This window comes from Phaethon aethereus (assembly GCF_964289735.1).
Source record: "Phaethon aethereus genome assembly, chromosome: 4".
Lineage (NCBI taxonomy): Eukaryota > Metazoa > Chordata > Aves > Phaethontiformes > Phaethontidae > Phaethon > Phaethon aethereus.
In genome coordinates, this window is record NC_138578.1 from 42,550,168 (window position 1) to 42,576,574 (window position 26,407).

Here is a 26,407-nt window from a genome sequence, read left to right on the forward strand (position 1 = left end):
CGCAGTTCTACCATCTGACTAAAGCGCTCTCACAGTAACATTGCTGTCTGCATCTCTCATGTCTCTAATTGTTTCATAAGTAAGAATTTTCTGGATTTATTTGTAACATATATAGGCATTATGCAAAGCACACACAAGTTGACAGCAGAATTTCTAGGTAAAACAAAGGTAACAGCCTTCCAGTACTTAAAGGGGTCTTATAAGAAAGATGGGGACAGATTTTTTAGCAGGGCCTGTTGCGATAGGAAAAGGGGCAATGGTTTTAAACTAAAAGAGGACAGATTTAGACTAGATCTAAGGAAGAAATTTTTGACAATGAGGGTGGTGAAACACTGGCACAGGTTGCCCAGGGAAGTGGTAGAGGCCCCATCCCTGGAAACATTCCAGGTCAGGTTGGATGGGGCTCTGAGCAGCCTGATTTATTTAGAGATGTCCCTGCTCATTGCAGGGGGTTTGGACTAGATGGGCTTTAAATGTCCCTTCCAACCCAAACTATTCTATGATTCTGTGATATCATCAGCCTGGATCACAGATCCACCTATAGCTCTGCTTTCTATAATAAAACCCATTTATTCTGGTACAGCATGTTTCAGTTCTTTCAGAATAACACCCACATTAACACATAAATGGCAACTATGGCCATGCAAATACTAATAGCATCGTATTCATCCATGTATCTTCCTTTGGAGGACAAAGCGTTGTAATGCTACAGGTCCTAATTTCTTTTTACAGCACCATTTGAAAGGCACATCTTTTTTGCAGACATTAACAGAGGTTACACGTTTGCCTTAATTTTCATACCTTTACCACATCCCGTCACCATAAATCTTTTCGTTACTAGGGTGCAACCATTCGATTCCTAGGCACAGTAATTTTGTCAGATTATTGCAGTCCTTCCTGCAGCTGACAGCTAGCATTGGTACCAGTATCAATCCCAGAATTAGTGCTCCCCCTTCACTGATACACTTTCAGTTCTAGTTTGCCTGTAAGGCAAGGACTCAAGAGTTATCTCACTCCTTCCTTTCCCCAAAGTGAATGCTTTCCTTTTTAAAAAGAGCAAAGAAAGGAAGAAAGAACAGCATATGCACTAGTGTCACACCCTCTAATCCTTCGGACTTACTGAGCTTTCAACCTCTGTTTAAGAAAAAGACACCCCTCTCCCACCTTTGAACATTCACTGCTCAAATTGTCAGCACAGATGAACATTCAGCTTATTTTTCCTTCACAGCTTGGGTAAGTAGTTCTCCCAGATCCCACAGATGTTGCCTTCCTGCCACCAAAACCAAACCTATGCACCTATGCTACAGATGTCCGAGCCAATGTCCAGCTCACACCTAGCATTTTATTTCCTTTCCTCAAAGGGAAATCATTTGCTCCCTTAATGTCTAGCTCTGCACCTATGAATTTTTCATCCTGGACTTCAGCAGTTTTCCAGCAGCAGTAAGAGGAGACTCCACACGACCAAGATTGGACATGCAGGAGCAGATCAAGTTTTTTGTCAGTATTGCCAGGATTTCTTGGAACAAGTCTTGATCCATGTGCTGAGCTGCCCAATTACAGCAGCTGAAGGCCTTTGCTCTCTACTTACTTTCAGTGAAGACATGCACTGCTCTCCGTGTCTATGCCAGCAGACTTCTTTAAAATATCGAGTTGGTGAAGGCTCTGGGATTATTTGCTGAAGCATGGTCCAAGGCATAATTTAAGTCCCTAGTTCAGCAAAACTCACAAGCACCTGAAACTCCCACTGAGGTCAGTGTAGCTGTAGTGCATACACTGAAGCACTATACCAAATCACAGCCAGGGTGACTAATGCACAATGTGGGAGGAAAGGAGAGCATTCTAGGCCAATTCTGCGAACCGTGACCATTAAATCTCAAACTAGAAAATAGAAAATGTAACCCAAGCTCTCCAAAGTGCTGTACCTTCCCCTCATATCTAAGTGTTACAGCACCCAAGAAATCAATTTCAGGTTTTAAATCTCCATTTAATTTATTTTTGCTGGACTAGAAAAGTATAAATAACCTCTATTTATAAGTACTGTTGCCTTTTTTTTTTTCCCCTAGAACCATGCCACTTCATTTCCAGGATGGACCAGAGGGGAAAAAACCTCTGTGATTCAGCAAAACACCTCATCACACATTTAACTTAAGATCATATTTAAATCCGTTCCTGTTCTGTAAAGTGCTTAGCAACTTTTTTTTTTTCGCTTTTTTGTTTAGTAGGAGTCCAATGCACTTAATCCTTTATGAAATGAAGGCCCTAGGAGGTTAAGTGGTGCATGTGAGAAAGACAGAGAAGGTGGTTGGGCATAACATCAGGTTACATTATAATTAGCCACCAGACATGCTAGTTCTAGCTATAAAAAAGTAATTTAAAGTTTAAGCAAAACATAACATTCATGCCTTAGGGACCTCTTTTATATTTGGAATCACTATTTCCGCATCTAATATCTCTTCCAAAAGCATTCTATTGTGTTACTAAGTATAGCAGAAAGATATACAAGCCAGCTATAAGCTATTGTAGATTTGTCAATAGCGTTTTTAGTTGTAAGAACACGGACTTTCTATCTGCGTCTTTTCCAATGGCAGACACAAATAAGCTTCTAACATTAACCAGAAGATGACCAGAATCTAGTATTTGCCCTTGAAAAAAATACCGTTTCCTTAAAAATGTTGTTTTTGACAGGATTTAAAAGAGAAATCATGCAGACAGATCTTCATACACACACAAACAACTAGAAAGAGTCCCAGCCTCTGCTAGCAACGTCTGAAAAAGTCCAAAAAGCTCAAAGCTACAGGTTTGATGATTTTTCTCCACACTAGGTCTTGTACTTGGCAGAAGATGCCTCCTGTACTGGTGGATTTAGCCATTACTCAGTAAAAACAGGGCTGTGAGCTAATTAGATCACAGCTGCGTGAGTACTCTCTATTACTGTCGGCTATGAGCATGTGATACTTCACAAGTCAAAAACAAACCCGTTACACAGATCGGCAAAAGTCCTAAGAGACCAGATGGGCAAATTCCCACATCATCTCGTTCATCAGTAACACGCTTACCCAGAGTCCACACAACAAAGGTTTGCCAACAGAAGTATGTTGCAGTGCAAAGATAGGCGCATCCTACTGATTGATCTTTTTCTACCAGCATGACCTCTGAAGAGGTGCAACCGCTCCGGGAGCGGACATCTTTCACAGCTTGGTTTAGCTGTCTGTGCAGCTCCGGCAGCAGTTCCTGCCGTTAGCCTGCACTTGGGGGCTCTGGCAATGTAGCCATCATCGCAGAGGCCCCACAGACGTCTAACTAGCTAAGTTCTGTTGTGGTCCTCATCTCCCGGACATCCAAACACTTGGTCACATCCAGTAACAAACCTCACCAACCTACTGTGGGAGAGGAGCATCAGCGTCATTTACTAAGGGATAGCTTAGCGTCAAAAAAAAGAAATAGCTGTGGTTGGACCAGAATATGTTTCACTGATCTCTTTAATTACAGGGTTGGTTTTCCTCCCACCCGTTCCCCACTGGCACATTCACTGCTGACATGTCAATCTTTGCTAAGAGAACTGCAGCAACTTTCCCAGACTCATAAATTGATGTTTAAGCCTGGCTGACCCTATGCTGCTGAGAACAGCTGAGAAATGTTACCCACAGAATTTTATATTTTAGTATTTCGTTTTCCTCGGATCATCTAAGTGTTCACTAACACTACCAAATCAGAGAAACCACATTACAAGAGCACTGTTGTGTTTTGCAGTTATGGCCAAATTTTATCTGCATTTGGCACCAGGTTAACTTGGATTTCCTTATCAAGGAGTATTCTAGGTAAGAAAAAGAACAAATGAGAAATATTGTCTTCCATTTTCTTGGGCACAGCTCTAGCAGACCTCCAAATAGCATTACGGTTGTGGCATATGCACAAGGTGCGCCACTGAAAGTTAGTCCTGAACCAGTCTGTGGTTCTTCAGACAGAATTCAAAGGTCATATTCTTGCTCTCCTCCTCCTATTTACTGGAGACATTCTCAACAGAAACGTTCCAGCTTTCTAAGAATTATGTCTAGCAGACTGTGGCAGAAATCACCAATTCAGTATGAAGGAATATGCGCTGGGTGCAAGTAATCAAGAATACTGAATGCCCAAGCAGGGTGAGTACCCATTTTGTTAAGAATTTTAAAACATTCATCTCTTTGCATGCATTCTGATCCTCCATAAAAAGGTTGATCTTTACAAAGCCAGTATTATTTTATTTTATAAAGTTGTTAAACTTCATCCTTGTAAAGAAGTTCTCTCGTGTATCAGAGATCTTAAATTACTGAATGCAAAGGATTTCAGTGAGGTGCAGGGGAAAATAGTTACTATACTACTATAAACTTAGAAGTTGGACAGAGGCATAGAGTAAACCTTTGATAAGGAGCAAAAGATAAGCAGATTTTCTTGATCTGTGTGTATTCAAAAGACATACTGAGATTGCCTACCAAAGAGGAGTGGAGAAGAATTCTTTGAACTGTAAACTTTTCAGAGCTAGCATTCTTCAGCTTATTGAGAAGTTCAACCAGCTGAAATAAGAAATTTGACCTAGGGCACGTCCCTTGTTGTGGAGAACAAAGTCAATGACCACTTTAAAGTCATTCCGCTGCTGACTCATCTTCTCTCCCAAGCATTCACAGATACACCATGAGAAAATACGGCAGCAAGTAACCACAAAAGATTTTGGGGCTAGCAGCTGTTAGCAAACCAAACCCTACTCTGCAATTGTGGATCTGAAAATTTATAGGTTTGACTGAACAGCGAACGAGTCTCCCATGCTTTACAGTGCTGCTAAACGGCATCATCTTTGATCTACTGCCTTAGCTGTACCAGTGGGACAAACATTTTCTGAGAAAAGGATAACACAGCCTGAATAGCCCTGCATTTTCCAAGTATGACAATCATCCAGCTCAGTTTCTTTCAAGCACATTCATTCCTCTAGGGCAGATGAGATATTTTCTTTCACTATTTAACAGTAGGGGGCATATTCAGTGTACGCCAGCAAAGCTTAATGAAATCAATGAAGTAGCACTGATTTGCAGTAATTGAGAGTCCAACCATGTGTTCTAATGCCAAAGAATCTGGATATTTTAAAGGTTTATATTGCCTTCCTTTCTGGGAAGGGGGTGTATGGGGGGGGATCAAAGTCCATTTGATTTGTGGAATAGGGTTCCATCTAAGATAGTAGGTACAAGAAAACACCTGTGCAGAAATCTAAAAATCCTGACATTTTTCTTCCCACCTTTGTAATTAAAGTGTATTTTTTCTTGCTGTGCTCGCCAAATTTCCACTCTCTATCCTCCGGTACAGGCTGTTCCCACCACTCTCAAATTAGAATGTAGCTAGTATTGGACACATCTTGTGAACTGGTTTTGATCTAAATGACTACTAGATGCAAACATCAGAAGGCCGTTGGGTTCTGCATGCCATGTAAACAGAACCATAATATAGGCACTAGAGTTGGCTGCAGAGTGCAACCGAGTGCTATTAATTTACATGTGCTAAGAGGAATTTTTACAAGCTAGTTGTAACTGTGAATAACTGAAATCTGGGGCTAACATTACTGAGTTCAAATTGTCTCTACTCCACTGAGTAGGAACGGCAGAGAAGCTAAGAACTGATTTTGCCACTTCTTTTTTCAACAGAATAATGCAGCTGACAGGAAAGAGTACAGTAGAAGGAATGGATAAATAGTAATTTCTAACATCTATTAATATTATATTCAGTGTAACTGCTATGATTTGACAGGCATGCATGAAATGCTATGTTACAATTTGAATGGCTTTTGCACATTGCAGATCGGATATAGAGAATGCATTTTTGGTTTTGTATCAGGCTGATTCTGATCAGAGTGCTCTTCAGTTGTTAAAATGGATCAGCTAAGTCTCTCACCCACAGAAATCAGTCTCTAGGAGACTTCTCTAGGACAAGGGTTTAGATCTTCCAGCTGTTGACTACATTTGGAGACAGGTCTAATCCATCAGAATCTATCTGCAAATTGACAAAAATCAGTCAGTCTTTACTTTAAAACAAGTTTTCCATCACATACCTTGCAAGAACAGGAATCGTCAGTTTGGCAAATGAGGAAACCGAGGCTCAACAAGGCAAAATCTTGGGTTTTCAAGAGCAGCTGCTAACTTCAAGACTCTCAACAGGTTTGTCTCCTAGAAAGCAAGAGCAATTTGGATGACACCGTGGAAGGAGAATGCATTGCAATCGTATCATTTCCCAAGAGAGGCCTCTAATGTTACCGTTACTGCATACGACTATGTAGAAAGTGGACAATACCCCTGTTTATTAATGCAAACCTGCAACTCCCGTTGTGTTTAACTCAGTACTTGGTGTGACATATATATATTCTGAAAGCACACCCACCATATCAAGCCTTCCAGGTAATTCAGGAATACAGATACCTAGTTCTGGATTTCGGTGTGTTTTGACACAGGACCGATGATGCAGCTCGGGCCCTACCGCAACAGCAGTTGTTCTAGACACAAACAGCAAAGAAATACAAGCTTGAGACACTAGTTAAAGACTGAGAGATGCATTTTCAGCCTTAGTCATCCAACTTCCTCTTAGGTCCTTTCACAAAGCTGGACTCTGGTAACTGAGGTAAGATCACAAATAAGTTAGATAAGATTCAGATCCCATATACAGGTCTTCCAAATCCTTTTTTCTTTCCCATTTTTGCCCCACATTTAATGACCATGTCCTCACCATCCACCATCACCATTTTCAGCTCTTTTTTTTCTATCTACAAATATTTCAAGTATGCCAGCTTATGAATGATTAAAGTAATTCAAAAGAATTATGACACTGTTTTTGCTCAGGTCAAACTTCACGTCTGCTGCAAGATTTACCATTAACCATTTATCAAAGTGCAAGGAAAGAGCACCTGAGAGTGATTTGAGAAGTACACGTTGCAGATTCATGATAAAAATCCAAAAAAAAGATAGCTGCATTGGCGTGTCCTACAGAAACCAGTGGCATCGCTATTTATTGTGCAAATATATGAAAGACTATACAGCAGTTTTCATAATGGCAGGCACAAATCTTTTCAACTAGACAAGTGGATTCTTGTGTTTCATTAAAGTCAATATACACCTTTAAACACATTTGCTTAAAGCTGCTGGAAAGAGCAAGCCAGTTAAAACATTTTGCCAGCCCTGTGAAAAAAGCCAGAATGCTCAGAAGCCATGTTTTTAAGTCTATGCAAAACTATCATAATTGTCATTACTGCTATAAGGCAGAGGTAAAGAAGCGAGGGTGAACAGGACTTCAGGCACCTTTGGCAAGCCAAATGTTACACACATATTAGAATTACTCCGTAATTACAACACCAAAAAAACCCCAACGCAAAGTGCACACAAACATCATGGCTGTGCAGTAGAAGACAGATTATTTCTCCTATGGATACACTGATGTCAGATCACAGTTCTGAAAAACAAAAAAACCCTCAAAATTCTCAAGAACAAAGCTGCTTTTCTATATACTCTATTCGGCATTTCTAGGAAACATGTTGCCTCCCCCCCTTAATTAAGGTGAGTTAGACTAGATGCCCCTTCTTTACAGAGAGGGCTTAACGCTGCATCACTCGCTGCTAGCAGAATCTAGCTCCTGGTTAGTCTTGACTAACAAGGAGCCTGTCACAGTAGCTGAAACACTTACCGAGTCTAAACATTTCTGCAAACACTTTTAGGACTAGCTTCATACCATTTTCCCAGCAGCCACATGTATATAGCAGGCACATAACCGCATTCAAATCAAGAAGATCTCCGAGCTAGGCTGTTGGCGTCTGACTGCTGGGCACAGCAAACTTCTTCAGGGCAAATGAGTCTCATCACCAAACACTTCTGCCCTCAGTGAAAGTCTGGGTAGATGCTTCACCCTCAGGGCTGGGGACTCTCTCTCAATATACACACCGCAGATCCACTACGCTAGACGCTTCTTCCTCTAGGGAAAACACTTTACAACTATTATGCACCTGATACGCTGCTGATAAGACCAAACTAGTCAGTCGTGATCAGACTGAGGTGGAAGTTACCTACCTCTTCTGAAGCTACTTGCAGAAATAAGGAGGTAGAGATCAGCCAGATCTTCAGTTCTCTCTACAACTTTTGCATTATATCCATCTTTCCAAACTTCTAACATTATGGAAGCTGAAGACTTTCTCTCTATGAGCAGAAATATCCTCCTATGAATTCTGAAATTAAGTTCTGGTAATTTTATTGTCAAATTATTTACAAGTAATTTCTGTTTAATGTTTGCATACACATTTTGATGTAGCTGTTTGCTAAGAAAATATTTATTAGGATTGGAAGTTTAACATAGTAAATCAAACACTTAACATTCACTGGACTTCAAACATAGATATAAAATACTTTACAAAATTTTGTATGGAATTACACAAAGCAAATGCACAGGGTTTGTTTGTTTCTACACTGAATTAATCCCAAGCCAAAACCAAAAAATAACCCTTAAAAGATCACAAAAAAGGCATGATAAACTGCATTTTCGTCATTGTTGCACTGCTATGTAATAAGCCCTTTTTACAAACATTTACTTATTGTTAAAAAAAAAAAATCAATTAAAAATTTATTCCATCTAACAGAACTACTGGATTAAGAGCTGATTTTTAACTGACTTTACACCATGAAATCCTATTAATAGAGGTACCTTAGTCACTTAGTTTAAAATATGGAGAATAGAGATAGAAAAAAAAATTAATCTTTAGTAGTCTTTAATATAAAATGCACTAAATTTTCCAAAATATTATGACACACTAGTGCCAATTTATGCTGACAAAAGGTGATATCAGCTTCTTTCTAACTAAAATTAATTTCACAAAACCTTTATATATTACATGAATATTCAAGTAAACTATTTAAAAATATTTAAAAACACAAAAACTGAATTATACAGTGTTTCAGAGAGATGGTTAATTTGGGAATGCTGTCATATCCAACTATATATATTTATAGATATATCTTTTTCTTATTTAAGACCATCATGATACTACCTGATATTGCAAGAAATCCTTGTCATTAACATTTGATATTTTTCAATGTATAACTTTAAAAAAAATTATAAGGATTTAACACATCACTGTGTACTTTTTCATCACTGTTCCTGTGTATTGTGTGACACTGAATCACACTACTGGCTTCCCTTTGTAAAGTGCTGAGTAACAGCCAAATTACATCAGATTTAACTTGAAGATGATGGTGCTCAGTCTCTTGCAAAAACATCACCATTAAACTGCTATAATCAAACAATAAAATAAAAACAAATGAAAACAAGTTCAGCTGAGTAGCGTGTGTTCACCGGTGTCAAATCTCTTAACAAAACCCTGAAAGACTAACAACACTTTTCTTGCAGGCTGCATTCTTTACATCCATCAGCTGCAAGGACACTAAAATATTTTATTAATGATTCAAACACCGGACACCTCCTCTGGTTGAAGAGAGTTGCTCACTAGTTTTGGTCAAGTGGCTTTTGGGAAACTTTCAGAGCAAAATAACCCAGCAACAGGAAACTGGAATGGAAAAAGCCAACCATGCACAGGTATATTACTGCAGGAATTTAGTAACACATGCAAGACAAAGAAAAGGTCAGAACATACTAAAGTAGCAATGGTTAAGAAGTTAGTAAAGTTTTCACAGTGTTTCACACAGCCTTTTACTTTAACACAAGTGCATCACTTACCACCACTATTGCTCAGACATTTTAAAACATCTCTTGGCCATGCAGATCAGTTTGAGAAGAAAACATAGCAAATTACACTTCTTAGGCATTTTCAGACATTAAGTATAACTTATAATTTTATTTTTATATTCAGTCTTATCAAACAGATGTTTTCAAGACATAATCATTCTAAGTGTTGGGCTTTAACATTCCTTCCAATTGTGTTGGATCCTAAGCGCTAAATGCCCAAAGAACTGGCCAAATATACAAAGCTAAGCTTTGTTCAAATAGCCAGTTTATTACATAAACAGAAGGTATAGGGAATTTCTTATTGGCACTCCTAAATTTCTTCCTTCCTAACCTTGAGATGATCCTAACCTTGAGATGGTTGAATTTTATTCAGTTGTTCACAAACACCTTTGCCTCCTGGAAACATTACTCTACTTGGGTGATTCATGAAGAAGTAGAACTAGACTCAAGAACACCACTGACTTTTTTTTTTTCTCTGTCCAAGAACAAAATACACTTTTTTTTTTCCCCACTTGGCAAATTCTATTTGACGCCACATCACCACCACTCAACATTAACTCATAAAACAGAGACTTACTCCACTGTTAGACACAGCAGGGGAAAAACGTCCAGAGGATGAATGGGAGGCTCTTTATCAGATATAATTGCTTGCTCATAAGGAGAGAATCCAGCTTCCCCTTAGTTATTCTTTCATAAATTAATAATTTGTTAAAATCATAGTCACAAGAATTTTAGCTATTACACAAAATTCAAGTTTAAAAAAACAAGAATAAATTAGTTACAGCCTTGTAAACAATTGTTCATTTATGTAACATACTCGGGGGAAAAAAAGTTCCTCTATATAATAAATCAGACAGTACAAGGCACACATCACACTTAAGAATCCAAAGTGATAAAACCAGCAGATGCCTTCATCTTCTTTGTTTGCTGGTGTAATTGTGCTATAGACACTGTAAAAATATGTAGATTTTTGTTTACATTACAGTCATTTGAAAATACTTCATGACTGTGCTTTTTCAGTAAAATATTTGTGCTATTTTACAGTACAGTATGATTTGAAGCTCTTGGAATGAATCTTCTCAAATGTTCTCTACAAAGCTGCCAGGGAAAAGGCCCGTTTTTCCATTTCGTTGCAGAGTGCCTTTGAACCAGCCATCCTCACGTTTTTTGTGTACAAAAACAATGTCACCTTCCTTAAGTTCAAGTTCTGCTTCACTCTGAGGAGGATAGGATACCACAACCCTGTACCTGTGTAATTAGAAAAAAAACACTTTAACTTAGGTTGGCTGGTTTGTTTTTTTAAACCAATGCTTTTAAAAATACTCCTGCGCATGTTAAAACTTATCAAAACAGGAAGCTGCCTAGAACCATTTGCTGAGTACATAACAACTTAAAAGTTAAGTACATATTGAACAGAAAATTAACAATAGCAACAAATAATGAATTTAAGTCAAACGTATACATCTCCCACCAAGTTCTTTTTCATCAAGATTCCTGTAAAAATACATAAAATGGTTAAATAACAGGAGAAAATTGTAAACATCTTTTTGGATATAAATTTGCAGATTCTTCAAGCCAGTGTGACTCAATAATAATCAAAGCATTCACGGCAGTAACTGGCCACAATTTTACAACTGTACGTTTAATATGGTGTTATCCCGGGGAAGGCTCTTAAGAAAAGGCACAGAACAAAAAGAAGCAACTCAGAAAACCTATTAATTTGCATTGTTGCCTTAAATTCTTTCCATTTATCTTAGAAGCTTTTCAGGATAAAACGCATGCCATCTTATTTGGACACAGTTGCACAATTTTTGTACTACTACATTAAAAATAAACATTTTTCAAAAGTGTTCAGTTCAACAATTTTGTTAAGCACTGATAAAAAAGCGCATTTTTTCAGTTTTTCACAGTAAAATCACTTTTCAAACATAAGCACATTAAAAAGAGGCTACACTCTTCTATCTCTATTTTTAAACATGCACGCCACCACTCTATCTCTTCTGTCACGTTTTGAGTTCACATCAACCTAAAATTTAAGTGTTACAGCTCTGTAGACAATTATGCCGACTTCTTGGTCAAGTTTTCTGATAGATATTGTAAGTCAGCTTCTAGTTACACAACCAATAATGTCTCCATGGTGAAATCAAACAGAATCCATGGCTGACTGTAGAATTCAAAAGCTTCTAAGGTTAAGAGCCTTAAATGCAATGCTAGGAGATCTGCTGGACAAAATCTAATTTTCAGTTAAAATCAGAACATTTTGCACTCATGAAGATTACACATTACTTAATAGATTAAGATATTTGTTATCTTAATAACCTTAATAGATTAAGATAATAAATTAACAATCTGATGAAAACACAAAATAACAGGATACTTCTAGTAAAGGATGGAATACCAACTCTAGCTCAATACACATATAATAATACAAGTTAATTCTGTAATACTGAAATGGGAGAAAGATACTGTATTATAGTAGTACATTTTGTTAAGAACATACAAAACAAAAATGAAGTTGCTCCGTATCTTTAGAAGTATTCAGAAAAGAGTAGCAGCACTGTGTAAATAATTAGTCTCTTGGGAAATCTACGTATAGCAAATCATATTAGGACTTAATCAGTTGTCAAATGTTATTTATTACTGACTTATAAACTACGACTTAGTTTCAGTTACGACAATCCCCAGATTTCAGAGCATTGGAATTACTAGATTCATGCTTCATAGACATTACCAAGACCATTACAAGATTTATTAGCGTACAGCTTCAGAACGCTCCTCATCCAGCCTAGGCAGCACGGCACATGCCTGCACTAACTTCCACTGTGGGCACCTTGGATTTTAATGCTGACTTAGGACATAAGAAGCAGTCATTTTTAATAGACTGTAAGACTGTAAACTACTGGAGATCAAACAAAAGCCTCTACACAGGTAGAAAAAGATAGTAAAGGATAAAGAACTGCAATAGAGCTATGAAGAACTTCTAGTATTGCAATAAACAGGTTGCTTTCAGGCTGAAAATTAATCAGCGTACTACATAACACACACATAGCAGTAGTTTTATCCAAAGGGAAGCCCGTTAAAAAATGGGTTTCAAGAAAGCATGCCTGCCTTCCTTACCTTGCATTCTGTCAAATGCTGCCCTGTGAACATCTGACTTGAAATACGCTTGGTTTCAGTTTCTAATGCTGCCTTCGGTAACCTCTGCGCTCTCCTAGCTGCTAGGCTAGGCTGTTCTTTCCCTAGCTTCCGCTGCTGCCTCCCCAGTGTTGAAACCGGCAGCTTTGCCAAAACCCATCTCCTCTTTGCCCTTCCTTGAGGATCACAAACTCGTGCAGGAATACTGTTCTCCTGAGCTTTCCATACAGTTCTGAATCCCCTTAACCTTGCAGTAATTTAGTACTTCTGGTCAGCTTTTAGCTACCCGACTACTTTGATATTCATCTTGTAAACTAATGTCTAAAACAAAGCACAACACCCCTGGTGTTAAAATGCTCTTTTACTATATTTTTCAATGTTTAATGAGAAGAAAACCATCAGGCTTTACACCTTTTAATCACATCTCCTTTTGTTATGACAAGCCAGCAAATTTCATGCCACATTTTACAAATTGTATTTACCCAATTAGCAGTGATCAGATCCAGACTCACCACACATTCACATAGCTGTCTATTCAGATCACCTTCGATCAGCTATGGAACAAAAACTATTTTTCCATTACCTATTTCACCACCTACAACATACTGCCAAAACTACCAATTTCATGCCGAGTAAAAAGCTTATGCTTCAGCTCAAAAGTTCATTGGCAGGTCCCTGGAGAAAAAAAAATAAATCACATTTACTAGTTGTGACCTATGTTTTGGAAAAGCTGTTCATTCCCACATGTTGGAATCTTCCAAAACACTTCCTTGTTTATCTCCCTATTCAGTATTTGCAAATATTTTTAATGTCTGAAGGTCAAATTTGCAGACCTTTTGTGGTGACCTAATCTATAATATTTTACATGTACCTAAGCTGCAGTATGCCTTTTCTTCTTTCTATTTTCTTTGACTGTCTTACAGTATTTTTTATTAATTTTCAAAATATTATCTTAATTCTTTTTAATCAGCCAGTGGTAAAATATTAATGTTATAAGAATTGTATTATTAATATTATAAAAATAAAAGTACTTTAGCTTCCCAGAAGCAGACACCATATTTGCCATTAGTTCTTTCCTGATACTCCCAGTGTGTCTGGCTGTATCCCGCAGTGCTCTTGCTCTTTGTACTTTTCAGTATTTGGGGGGCGGGGAGGGTGCCTCATGGATGGAGGGGTGGTGGTGGGCTGTCTTCACTTGTCTCCATTCTACTTTTCATTTTTAATATTGGCATTTCTCACACTTTTCAATAACATGAAAAATATTGTATCTTTCATGTGTTTATCCCTTTCTTCATCACTTCTGTTTCACTAGACACAAAACACAGTTTTTTTTCCCCAGCAATTTGTAGTTGATTTTTGGGCAATCATCTGTGGTTTTCCTAATCGCCAAGTAGATAGAAATATTTTTTCACATGCAGAAAATTTTAGCTGAGGAAAACACAGAAAGTTGGAATTACTATTATTACATGAGTTAAATTTACACTTAGTATTCAACTTCTTGCTTGCTTTTTTTTTTTTTTTTTTTTTTTAACGCTTTGAATTTTTACTTTTCAGGTCACCGATGCCCTGCTGCTGTGCAGCTTTTCTGCCTGCTGAGTAGGTGCCTTGACTCCTACAGATAATCAACACCCATCTAGGGCAGACTGATTCTCAGCATTTAATTACCAGCATTAAATGCTGCCAGATGCGATAAAACCTGCTGCCCTCTAAAGCCACTGGGCTGCTGACTGGAAGCAGATGTTACACCAATCATTTTGTGGCGGATAAAATGACTTAGGGTCACTTTAATCACAGAACAAAATTACTGCTGTCCTTCACCGTAACTAGACGAAGGATCCATATTATAGTTTAGGATATGCAGTGATGTGTATTTAGGTTCAACACCAGGTCTTTAACACCATTGTGGCGTGCTGGGAAGTTTACTATTACAGTGCTGTATATTTACTGTAAAACTTAAGGCTATTTAACCAATGTTTCCCTCTAAAAGAGAAAGCTCATGCAAAGAGCTTGAAATAGTCTTTTACCTCATCATGAAAAAAACTTAACCCCTTAGATAACCAAATCACTGTATATTCATAGCATAACATGGCTCCCTCTGGGAACTGCAGGGAGCTGGGTCTATCTTTTTAATGAAAAGACAGTGATCCTTTCGCCCTGTCAGCGCTGCATCAATACAAGAAATCACAACACCCCAAGACCACTTGTGTCTTGGCTGGAGAATCAGAAGAAATGACCAAACACCATTGTAAAATCTCAGGTGACAGTAATTCTCCAAACTGGAAGCAAGGCTTGGCTGAAATTTCTTTTTAACTTCTCTGTTCCTTCTGTACAAGGAACATAGAAGGACCATGGACCACAGTAATCAAGCAACCTAGTTCACAGAAAAGCAAATATAGGAATGGAATTAAATTAGTGGTTTGCTACAGAGACCACCGGCAACAGCAAACCGGAATGGAATGTCATCATCTTCCCTTCCTTTAGCGAAATGGCCACCGGTATTAAGTATACATCTTCAAATCCATGCCACAAAGAGCTTGCTGATATCAAACAAATCAAATGCTCAATCCATTTATTCTGTATGATTGGAAATAAGTTCACAATTTTTACTTCCAATTTTCTGTAGAACATACAGGAAAGAGGTACTCTAAGACAACTTGCAATTCTACTGAATGGAGAAACAGTGGGATTAGAATAACAATTTGCAATTGCATCTTAAAGGAAGCAAGGACTTGGGGGAGACTCCATATCCAAAGCAGGAACATTTTCAAGTGCTTTCCAGAGTTGAGACAGCTACTTTTGCTCCTAATTCATGAAAAGTAATCAGCAGAACTTGACTCCTAAATCCTCTAGTCACCTTTGAAAATAAAACTTGAAGCCTAATAATTATACTGCAAAGACAGTCAGAACAGAAAGATTATTTTTTCTTTTTCCAAACAGATCATAGCCTGTGATTGGAAATGTGATCTGTAAGAGCAGAATAATTTTAAGCAGGAGATTTTGCTGTTCTTCAGCTTTTTGTTGAGCTTATCCTCATGAATATTTTCCTCCCCAACCCAAAATTCTCACTGAAGATACTACTGCATCATCAGTATGTTTCTTATCCACCCCTTCTTACAGACTAATGAAGATTAACTGATACTTATAAATTGAAGATATTGAGTACAATGTAAGAGGTAAGTATTATTAAGCAACACATTTAAAGCAATTCAGCCTAAAGAAATGGAAACATGACAAGAGCACATCAGCAGAAAAAGCATTAACCCTGTCCTGAAAAGGACAGGAGAATCCAGATGAGATTCTGTTTAAATATATTGACCAAAATATAACAATTCTGCATGACTACCTCGGAGAATGATCTTGTGGTAGCACTCCTCTGGTAGCAATTATTTCAATAACAGTAAGGATACAGAGATATATTAACAAGAATGTTTGAGTGTATGTTGTTACTGGATCAATAAAAATACACAGCATCATTTTCTGTAAGTCCTTCTGAGGAAAAAACCTCCACCACAGAAGTAAAAAAAAAAAAAAAATCTACTTTTTGTGAAAATGCAAATAGCTTTACACAAATATCACTAGTCATGCCAGAATGAATTTGATATTATTTTCACATTCAAGGCATAAAAACATATTACTGTGCCAAATAGACTTATGATAATGTGAAAATAAGTTATGCTACTTTTAAAGAAAAGTCTTTCAGTTTTTATTTTCCATCGGTAAGTGTAAATCTACTTCAGAAATTCAGTATGAAATAGAAATTTCCTGCCAGGAAACTGCATAGAAACAGTAATAACCTTTTAAAAATATTAAAGGAATGACAGAAGTCAAATAAAAGAAAAACTAGAAACTTACTGTCTGGCTTTTAATACATGGATGTAGCTTAAGATCAATGGACCTCTGGAAATACAACAGTATGCTTGCACAACATGAGTTAATAGTATGAGAATAAAGTCTACAACAGTCAGCATGAATCAATTCAGTCCTAGAGCTGTTAGCATTGCAACTCCACTATTTTTTTTCTGTACACGACACAATCCTGTAGCTACTGTAAAAGAAATCCTATGACGCTCACATATTGCTCCTATTACTAGGAATAATAAAAACAAGACAGTAGTTAGAAAACTGCCACTTCCTTCACAGTCTGTGCAATCTACTGGGGACTTGGAAATTTGAAAATAATAGGTGGACACAAAAGAAAGCTGACAGAACTTTAAAGCAACTGCCTGGCAGTTTCAGAGTCCAGACAACTGCGTATTTTTCAGGCTCACTTGCCAGGACACAGAGGCTGCCCTAGAGCTTGCTATGTGGAGTGTGCGGTAACAGGGCATTCAAGTAGTAAAAGTATCTTTGCAACAGCTCAAGAAATCAAATCTACTCATAGATAAGGATCTCAGTCACCTTATATTTAGTTTGGCAGTTATGCACTGCTAATAATCTTAAAGGACTAACCTGATATTTATAAACGCAATATTATAATGTGTTCATGTTTTGCAAAATGAGAGACCTATTTTATCCACCTCAATTCTCATACCAGACCTGTGATCACTGTATTTGAGTGTCCATTCGTTCCAAGACCTCAAAGTAACACCAAAAGTAAACAAACATGAGTGTTGGTTGCTAAGCATATAAAGCACTGTTAAAAAGTAAGTTTCATTTTGCTATAAAATCCCAGCATTTTCTAATATACACTGCAAGTGTCACAGAACAGAATTTTTTTTGGGTTGCTAGAGTCTAGGTGTGTAGGATAATTTACCTTTCACAGACAAGAGGCCTGGATTCATTCAGAACTGGACCCAGGGATGAGCAAGGCTGCCGAGGCGGCGGTGCTATCGGAACAGAGGAATCCAGGGAACTTGTTTTCCAATGCAGTGTCTCCTGTGCCAGCCCAGAGACCTCACTGTCGGTGGGACAGGATCCAGCTTTGCTGTGACTGCCCGCTGATGGAAGCTCTGGCCCGACTGCACCTTGCAGGGCTAACTCTGCGGCTGCTTGCTCAGCCTCCAGTGTTGGTGATGCTGGAGGTGACAATCGGGGCTTGCGTTTAGCGGATGCTCCAGAAAGCAGTTTCAGCAAACCTTTTTTTTCTTTCTGTAAACCAAAAGCAGTGCTTCATTTTAGAACAAAAGTCTCCCGTGAAGAGTTGAACACTTCCTTCTGATAGATGCCATTGTGATCAGACAGGACTCAGTAAATGAGATATTTGAAATTGTACAGACGACAAAAAATAATTATGAAAATTATAAAAGAGAAAGATAATTAGTAAAATTTGAAAGAGAAAAACAGTAAGTCTTTTAGACCGTAAATAAGCTAAGTCCTTTCACTTAGTTAAGGCTTACCTTAAAAGCCAATGGCACTGGCCCAAAAGTCTGTCTAGAAATAGGAGTGAGGAGTTAGATTCCCACAATGGGAATCTAAGAAATAAAATATTTTGTTAACATGGACGTTTCTAGGAAGGCATAAAGAGTTGTTTCAAACCAAGCAGGCAGGAAAGTCTGCCCTGGAGGCTGCTGTTTAGATAAGTGTCTTTTACTTATCCTGCCTCAGTAAGAGAAGACCTTCATGATTTAACAGAAATTTGCCACAAGGGGAATGTATTGTGTTTTGCTGCTCTGCTAGAGGGGAGAATTGTAAACATTCTTTCTGCTTGTCCAGACAGGAATCCCTGAAGACTATTACTTACCCTGAAGAGAATTATTTAAGTAGCTTTTGTGTTTCTTGTCTTTTTTTTTTTTTTTTAAGGGGTGTGGCAGTGATCTTCTTACCAACCCTTTGACTGAGTGAATTTAGTGCTTATGAGAAGTGCCAGATTGTAAGCCCTGGAGACAAAAATAAGCTATTTAACCACAGAAAGAGAAAAGCCTGAGCAATGTGAGATTTTTGTTATAGCTTGGGATGCAGCAGAATTGGTAAGCAGTGAATGAAAAATTCTCTGTCCTTCTTCCAAGTCTCCAATAACTTAAAGCTATTTCAGCAAAGAACTGCTGTCTAGCAAATGTGAAAAAAAAAAAGAGAAACTCAAAGAAATTAACGTAGTCCAAATATCTTAGCATCTTTAACCTTAAACTATAAATAAGTTTTCTAAAAGCACTGCCTAAGGGCACCTCAGTCTGATTTCAGTGGCTATGGCTAAAGTAATTTTAAAACAAAGTTCTAGGTACCTCCATTTAACAATGATCAACAGAAATAATTAAAAAGTGGGTGAGATTAGTGCACAGCCTATGATTAAAACCATCATTAAGGAGTGCACATGGGTGAAAACTAGTAAGGTAAAACTCAAAAACATTTGAGATGTAAAGAAAGTTGTCAAAAGGAGAAAAAAAATTCTAACTACCTCACAATTGTAAAACAAAACCAGTTGGAAAGTTGGAGGAATGTTTCTGCCTACAATGTAACATAATCACGTGGCTTGTTGGACAGTGAGAATGACTTTAGACACAGAGGAAAATACTTCAAATAGAAGAAAGGAAAGCAGAAGCACTACATGCTCAACTGATCTACATTTAGAAAAGACAGAGTTACATGCTTTTTTTTTCTTTGTCCAATGAACATTGCTGGTAATGTGTTTTTCATAATCTCTCAGTGTGTCTTCTTAATAAGGAAGGCAACCTAAAAGAATACTGATTTTTCACTAAATATTAGATTTTATTAGACTGAACTTTTTATGTTCCTGCAAGTTCATAGGTTTTTTGGTCTGGTTTTTTGTTTGGTTGTTGGTTTTTGTTTGTTTTTTTTTCTTTTCTCATTACAGGCTTATTAGTTTACAGATACTTACTGATAACATTTGCTAACCATACAACTTCCTAAAGTATTCAGGAAACTGACTGCAGGTAAAGAAAAAACCAAAATACTTAGAATTCCAACAGTCAACCCAGTAATTCTTCTGAACTTTATCCATTCACCTTTTGTTTTTCCTGCTTAAGGCATGAACCTGCTACCCTATTTTAACCCTTCTCCAAGGTCTGCTCTGTATTTTATCCATCCTGAATTATTCTTGTATGGCCAAGAATAAACTTGCCCATAGCTGTAGTCACAAAATGGCTGCCTGAGTTTCAGGCTCAGTCTTAAAAACCTTACAATGCCGCTATTCAGCAAGTGCAAGAAAAAAACCACAGATCTCTTAAAAGTTTGCATGATGAAAATGGCAGAATTCAAGGGAGTGATTTTATTCTCTACCCACCTTGCCATCCTTGTCCGCTTTACTGACAGCAGCATTTCCACCAGCTGCTAAAGCACTCTCTGGAGATGCAGGGTTAGTGTTTACAGTTCTCCCACTAATATCTCCGTCCAAAGATGAAGCAGCAATGTTGGGAGAATTCAAAGAAGCTGCTGCACATGCCAGCGGGATGGTTGAGCGGTTCGCATTCACAGCCGTGACGTAAGCAGCAGTATTTGGAAGCTGGGGTTGGAGCTGCTGGGAATGGTGGGGAATGATCACGGCTGCAGGAATAAGGCATGCTGGACTCTGTGCTTGTATGGGTGTGACTGCTGCTGTAGGTCTTTCTTGACTGTGTGCAGTAACTAGAACAAAAGAATAAAATGTGAGAGGGTTCATCTTTTCACACGACACACAAAACGAGGTACAGTCCCTGTTATAGCTAATCAGTCATAAGAAGCTTCCTTCCTATCTGCATAACTTCTATTTATATTACTATAATGACATCTTAAGACAGCACCAAATTTATCTCACCAGAATCAAGTAGCAGTATATGCTACAAATAGAAGAATAACAGCACTGTAACTCTTGTGGAGAAATCCAAGCTGCTATGTAAAACGCTTCACATACAGGCAGAGATGCAAAGTGAAGATTACATTTTAGTTCATAAGAGCTAGCTAAATCCTGCCTGGAACTTGTTTGTTCCTTTTAATATCCTGTGTAGTTGTCAGGGCGCATAAAACAAAGTAGGAAGAAACACTCCTTATAGAAGCTGCTAAAAATAATTGGATTGTTTTCCCTAAACTATTCACAAAATCCACAACAGATTTAGTGGGCCTTTCAAACAATAAGTACAGTGGCAATTACTGCTATGAGTGGTTTCTCTGAAAACGTAAGCTATTGTCTCTTGGGATGTTTAAATATAGAAGTGGATTTACCCATAGCCCTGTGAAATAAAAGGAACATCTACACTGGAAGTTGGAGAATAGCACAGGGCTGAATATACTAACCTGGGCTGCAGCCTAGCTGGAAAGCACAGAGCTCTGCATGAACTACTTTATCCTTTCCAAGAAGCAACACTGCTATTATAGTTATATGGTCAACCATACATGCTTTTGGATCATTTCAACAGCTTGGGTACCTCTGCACCACTGGGTGGTATGAAGACATCCTAACCAAAAAATATAAGGCAAAATGCAGCATCTCAGTGCTGCACAGACTCTTTCCTTCAAATAGTCTGAAACTTAGTATCTGAGGAGGGGTCAACCCTCTATCTTGGTGCATGTATCTCAAAGGTATCAATTCAGTCTGATTTTTAGAGTTTCAGGCTTGTTATAAATGATAGCCTGGAATCAAGCCTCCAGCACTTATTCCCTTTTATTCTGCTCTCTACAAATTCTCCTGGTAATTTGGTTAGATTGCATCAACAGTATATTAGAGAAGACTGACAAAAGTTCACAAATTTGATGTAACAATCCTACAGTATTATACACAATTACAATCTCTATGATGAGCCACACATTCTTTCTTAAAAAGAAAGCACCACTAAATGCTATGTCTATTTTCTGATATGTAGCCTCTTCCCCTGTAGCAGACCCTTCCTAACTCTGAATACCATGAACATTTCAAAAAAGAAGATAAGGAGAGTGCAGCAAGATTTTTTTGTAAAAAACAATTACTAACACTGCCATTTGTTCATGAGACAAAGTCACTTTTCTTACAGGTAGCTGCTGTTCTTCAAGATATGTCTATACTTACATGCACTCAATGGAGTACAAGCATGGAATTAGCTTTCTGGTTTTGTTTTCTTATCCCTGATGGAATCTGTAGGAAAAATGCTTCGAGTCACCCTAATTTTCATACAGTTCGTCCTTTAATGAAACCATTTTCTTCCCAGTTCTTTTCAACCAAAGAATGCATAACCCCTCAGCGAGGGGTGATGTCAAGCAATGTCTCCCTAAGATCATTTGAAGAAGGGTCCTTGAAGTCCTCAACTAAACTGAAACTGAAGAACAGCCCTGCAAAATGCAGCATTGGTCTGTGAAGCCTCATCAAAAGGGTAACATTCAGCAAAGGTGCTAGGGAAACCTCAAGATGATCACATTTCAGATGCTGACTATAAAGTTCTCTGTAACATTTGAATATAACGCAGACATTACTGCTTCAATTCTCAGGCCCTTGTAAGGGACAGATCTGTATTTGTGACTGAACAGTACACCTTTACACTGCAATCTAATGTTAAATTCCCTGTGAAGAGAGTGCAGCCCCTTTGATTTTTCTATTTTGGACCTGAAAAGTTGATGGGAAGTATGTTGTCATGTTTTCCAGCTGAATGGAACTGTAACAGCTTATTCATCTTGACAGCGGTGCGGAGATGCGGGGACATAAAGGCCTCTGGAGCCCACAGGAGCTTTTCTCCTTTGTGTTGTCACTTTCGAGCTTCTACGCAACTCAAAAGAAGGATTTAGAGTAGAAACCTCCTAGGCCTGAGAGGCAGGAAAGTACAGATGCTTTGCTTAGTTTCTCTTACCAGATGCCAATAGCACCTGGCTATTTTTATTCAAAGGTAAAGAATAAAGCTGTTACAGAGGACTATCATATCTGTTCCAGCCTAACATCAGACTGGAGGAAGATGGGGCCAATTAAGGAAATACCTGAAGCCATACGTACATACCCTACTTCCAAAATGAAACCTGGTGCTGACATCTAAACATGCACAGGGTGTTTTAGGAGATCCATGACTCTGAAGAGGGAATGGGCTAATTCATGGATCTTGAGACCATAAGAAACAATCATCCTTAAGGGGATAACAGATAATACCATTTGCATCTTTTGTTTTCTCTTCTGCTCTGTCAATAAGAATCTTGTGATTAAAAAAAAAAAAACCTTTGTCACAGCTCTCAGCCAAGAGACCTTAGGCCCCAAATTCAAGGCTGAAAGAGGGAACACTGGGATAGTTTGAAAGGGAATATTTTTTTTTTCTTTTCTTTTGAGGCCATAGAAGCAACTAGAACAGATTAGGCTCCAGTTGTGTGGTATTTTCCTAGTCTGGCAAATCCACAGAGGAGTGCATGGATTGGGTAAACAAAAACTCTTGAAAACACCACTATCAATCTTTTTAGATCTGGGTTTAAATAACAAGAAGGCATGTTTCACTATGATGTGGCCTGCCCCAGACAGTAAAGGCAGAGTTATACCTGTCAGAAATACAGATTTTTATGACATAGATGGTATGAAGCCAGTATAGCCTTAGTGCTTCAGAGCCAAAGCTGAAAGAAGTTGCAGTCAAGTTTAGAGAACAAACTGGAATGCCGAAGGACCAACCCTGAGCCAGAGCCCTGAAAATGAAGGAGGAATGAATGCTAAAGGTCTTCAAACATGTTAGGAGAAAACTGAACAGTGAATGCTAAATTACAGCAATCTGTAGCTGTTATGCAGTCGGTATGAAAAAATAAGCTATGACTCAGATGTCCTTACCACTTTTATTACTATATGAATTGCATATGAATGGGGAAGCTCAAAGAATGTCCCCATCCCAGATACTGCTGGAATAAAAAAAATTCCACCTAAAGTACATGCATATAAATTCCCAACAGTACGAGTACGTATGTACGCACAGCTGCTTAGAGGAGAATAATAAAAGATTCAACAATTTAGAGTATATATTGTCATTTCAGAAACCATTCAACTCTAAAAAAACACAAGATAAAAAATGCTTTAAAAAAACCCAACACGTATTTACACATACCCTGACTCCAGCCACTTGCCCAGACAAACCCTACAGTTTGTCTACCACACATAAAAAGCTTTATTTTATTTTTTTACCTGTTCTAACTGCATTGCGAGCCTGGTTGACTGTCATTTGTCCTGTCACGTGCATAAGGACCTTAGTTTGTGGACTAGTTTGGATATGTGCTGCAGAAACCACAGCTGTGGGTACTGTGCTTGAGTTCACTGCCACACCATTCCCCTGGAGCTTCTGAGATGTTCCACTAGCAGTGGAAGGGCTGACCATAGTCACTACTCGTCCCGTTTGGCCAGCGGTAGACATGGGAACTTTTGTTTGTGATGCACTTGTCACTGTCCTGCCAAAATTAAAAAGCAAAACACTAAAACACAACTGAAAAATGAGCTAGTTACTAAAACTTGTAGCTCTTCTATTATCCAATTTTAGCATTAAATAGAAGAATGGAATCATTTTGGACTTGAAATTAGATAAACTATTTAGACACTTGTATAAAAATATACCTTGTAACTGGAGCCACATAATTTCCCGGAAAAACACCAATCTTGCTTGTATGCATGGAAGTTCCCTTGAACCAGCCATCTTGACAGCGTTCAAACACCAAGAACATTTCTCCCTTACGCAGTTCCAGTTCATCATCTTTTCGAGGAGTGTAAGGGTATATAGCAATATACCTAAAAGACAGGAAAGTAGATGCAATTGATAAACCTAAAACAACTGCAAACATCACTTGTATTTTCTGGCAGAGAGAGTTCATCCAGAGATGAGAAGGCATGACAGAAAGGGTTATGTGTTAGTTGATCCATCATATAGTTTTAACATTAAAATAGAAGCTATGTCACTATTAAGGGAAATAATGACCATTAAGAATATCCTTATAACTGCACTTTAATGTAATGTACAATACTTCTAATAAGATTGTCCATTTTCTTAATTAAGTTAGTGAACTTAATTAAATAGGTGTTTATCAGCTACAGATCCCAGCATATCCCACTTGTCTCTCCTTACACCTGCTTCTCGTATCTCTTACACTTTGTGACATACAAAATTTTTGTTTTTCTGGGGGAGGTGGGGAGCATGGAGAAGTTGTTAGTTGGCAGTGAAAGATCAGTATCAGAACTACTTTTCAAATTGCAAAATTGGAATCTCCCTGTGCAACTGCAGTGCCAAAAAAAAGATGCATTACTAGAGCTTGAAGTCTATGGGTAAGGTACCCAACAGTTATTCACGTGTAAAGGTCACTTCCTTTTTTATCCTTCTAAGCAACATTAATGCATAATACAGTGCATCTGAAATCATACTGAGAGCTCAGAAACGTTATGCATTTTTTCTTTTGAAAAAAGACATTCTTAGGAAAAAAAAAAAGGTAAAAATAAAACTGAAGCTCCTGCAGTTGCATGCTGGAATATTCCTAGGGAAGTCTTCAAATAAGATTGCACAATTTCCTATTATGACATTAAAAAGCGACATTGTTTTAACCACCACTGTTCTATTTTCTGCCACCAGAAAACTGTTTAAACCATTTATATAATTATGGATCCAGACCTATGGGAAAGAGCATTCTAATAAATCACATTTTCTCAAAAAGAATACACTTTTCACAAAAGGACCCACAATTACTTGCAATGCTACTCTTGCCCACTCCCCTTGCTACCCCAAGGGTAGAAAAGCAGCTTTACAGAACATTCTCCCATCAAAATTGTCCCTTATGCACAGTAACGATAGCGTTAACTGTACGCTTCTCTTCTTTGCATTATGTTTTTGTTCCTTGCTGTCCACACAGGAAACTTTGCATTATCTGCAAAAATGCTTTAAAGGCAATATAGGTACCTGGTAAAGCAAGTCCAAAACATGCTTTAAAGGCAACATATGACACACTGGCAACAAAAGGCTTCACTGGTACATGGTTTAGGGGTGATCTACAAAGCCACATACTGAAGCTCTATGGGAAAGCAAGTGATGTGCTTTAATTGGTGTTCATTAACTTCCCTTTTAGTTAAATCATTGCAAATTTCATTAGTATCCTCATATAGAGCAACCCTTTGAAGATGGAGGATGGGAATAAATGAGATGGGAACTTGATTAACTGCACTAAGCACAATAATCCATAAGAAGCAGTGTTAAAATGCTCGACACTAAAGAAACTAGCCCAAATCAAGATGCACCTGCTATACAAGAAGGGTGCTCTCTTGGAGTGGGAGGAAACCTGGTGGGAAGATAAAAATAAAGACACAGAACAAAAGCGGTCCTTGCATTATTCAAATGTGCCCTATTAGATGGTTCAGCCACTTCTGAATTTTATTTTTTTCTTTTATCATTCTTATTCTCCAAGCTGCACACAATGAAGTTTCCAAGAAAGATGCTGTCAGCAGCACATGTTAATATATAAAACATTTTCACCCAGAAGGATGATGCACATTTGCTTGTATTACAAGTGTGAAGACATAATACTAACTAGCAGCTTTCTGCCTTCATTCCAAATTACCATCCATTAATTAACTGAACTGTAGAATCTTCAGTCAAATTTCACTACATACACAAGCAGTCTGACAATAACATGCTAATATAACAGTCTAGATGAAATACAGCACTTTCTGTGTTTTGGCATAAGTTACTCCATAAGAGAATAGCCTTTTCAT

General features: G+C 38.0%; 1 protein-coding gene across 1 annotated transcript in view; it reads right to left on the reverse strand.

The window, feature by feature from the left end:
• Positions 1-10,814: 10,814 nt before the first annotated feature.
• Positions 10,815-26,407, reverse strand: part of SH3RF1 (SH3 domain containing ring finger 1) — a gene marked incomplete at both ends in the record, with an annotated part of 86,462 nt that continues 70,869 nt past the window's right edge. The window contains 5 exons of the mRNA XM_081999535.1: positions 10,815-10,983; positions 17,624-17,958; positions 20,048-20,388; positions 23,849-24,108; positions 24,272-24,442. Of these exons, the coding sequence (XP_081855661.1) occupies positions 10,815-10,983; positions 17,624-17,958; positions 20,048-20,388; positions 23,849-24,108; positions 24,272-24,442 (1,276 nt within the window). The remainder of the gene's footprint in view (positions 10,984-17,623; positions 17,959-20,047; positions 20,389-23,848; positions 24,109-24,271; positions 24,443-26,407) is intronic.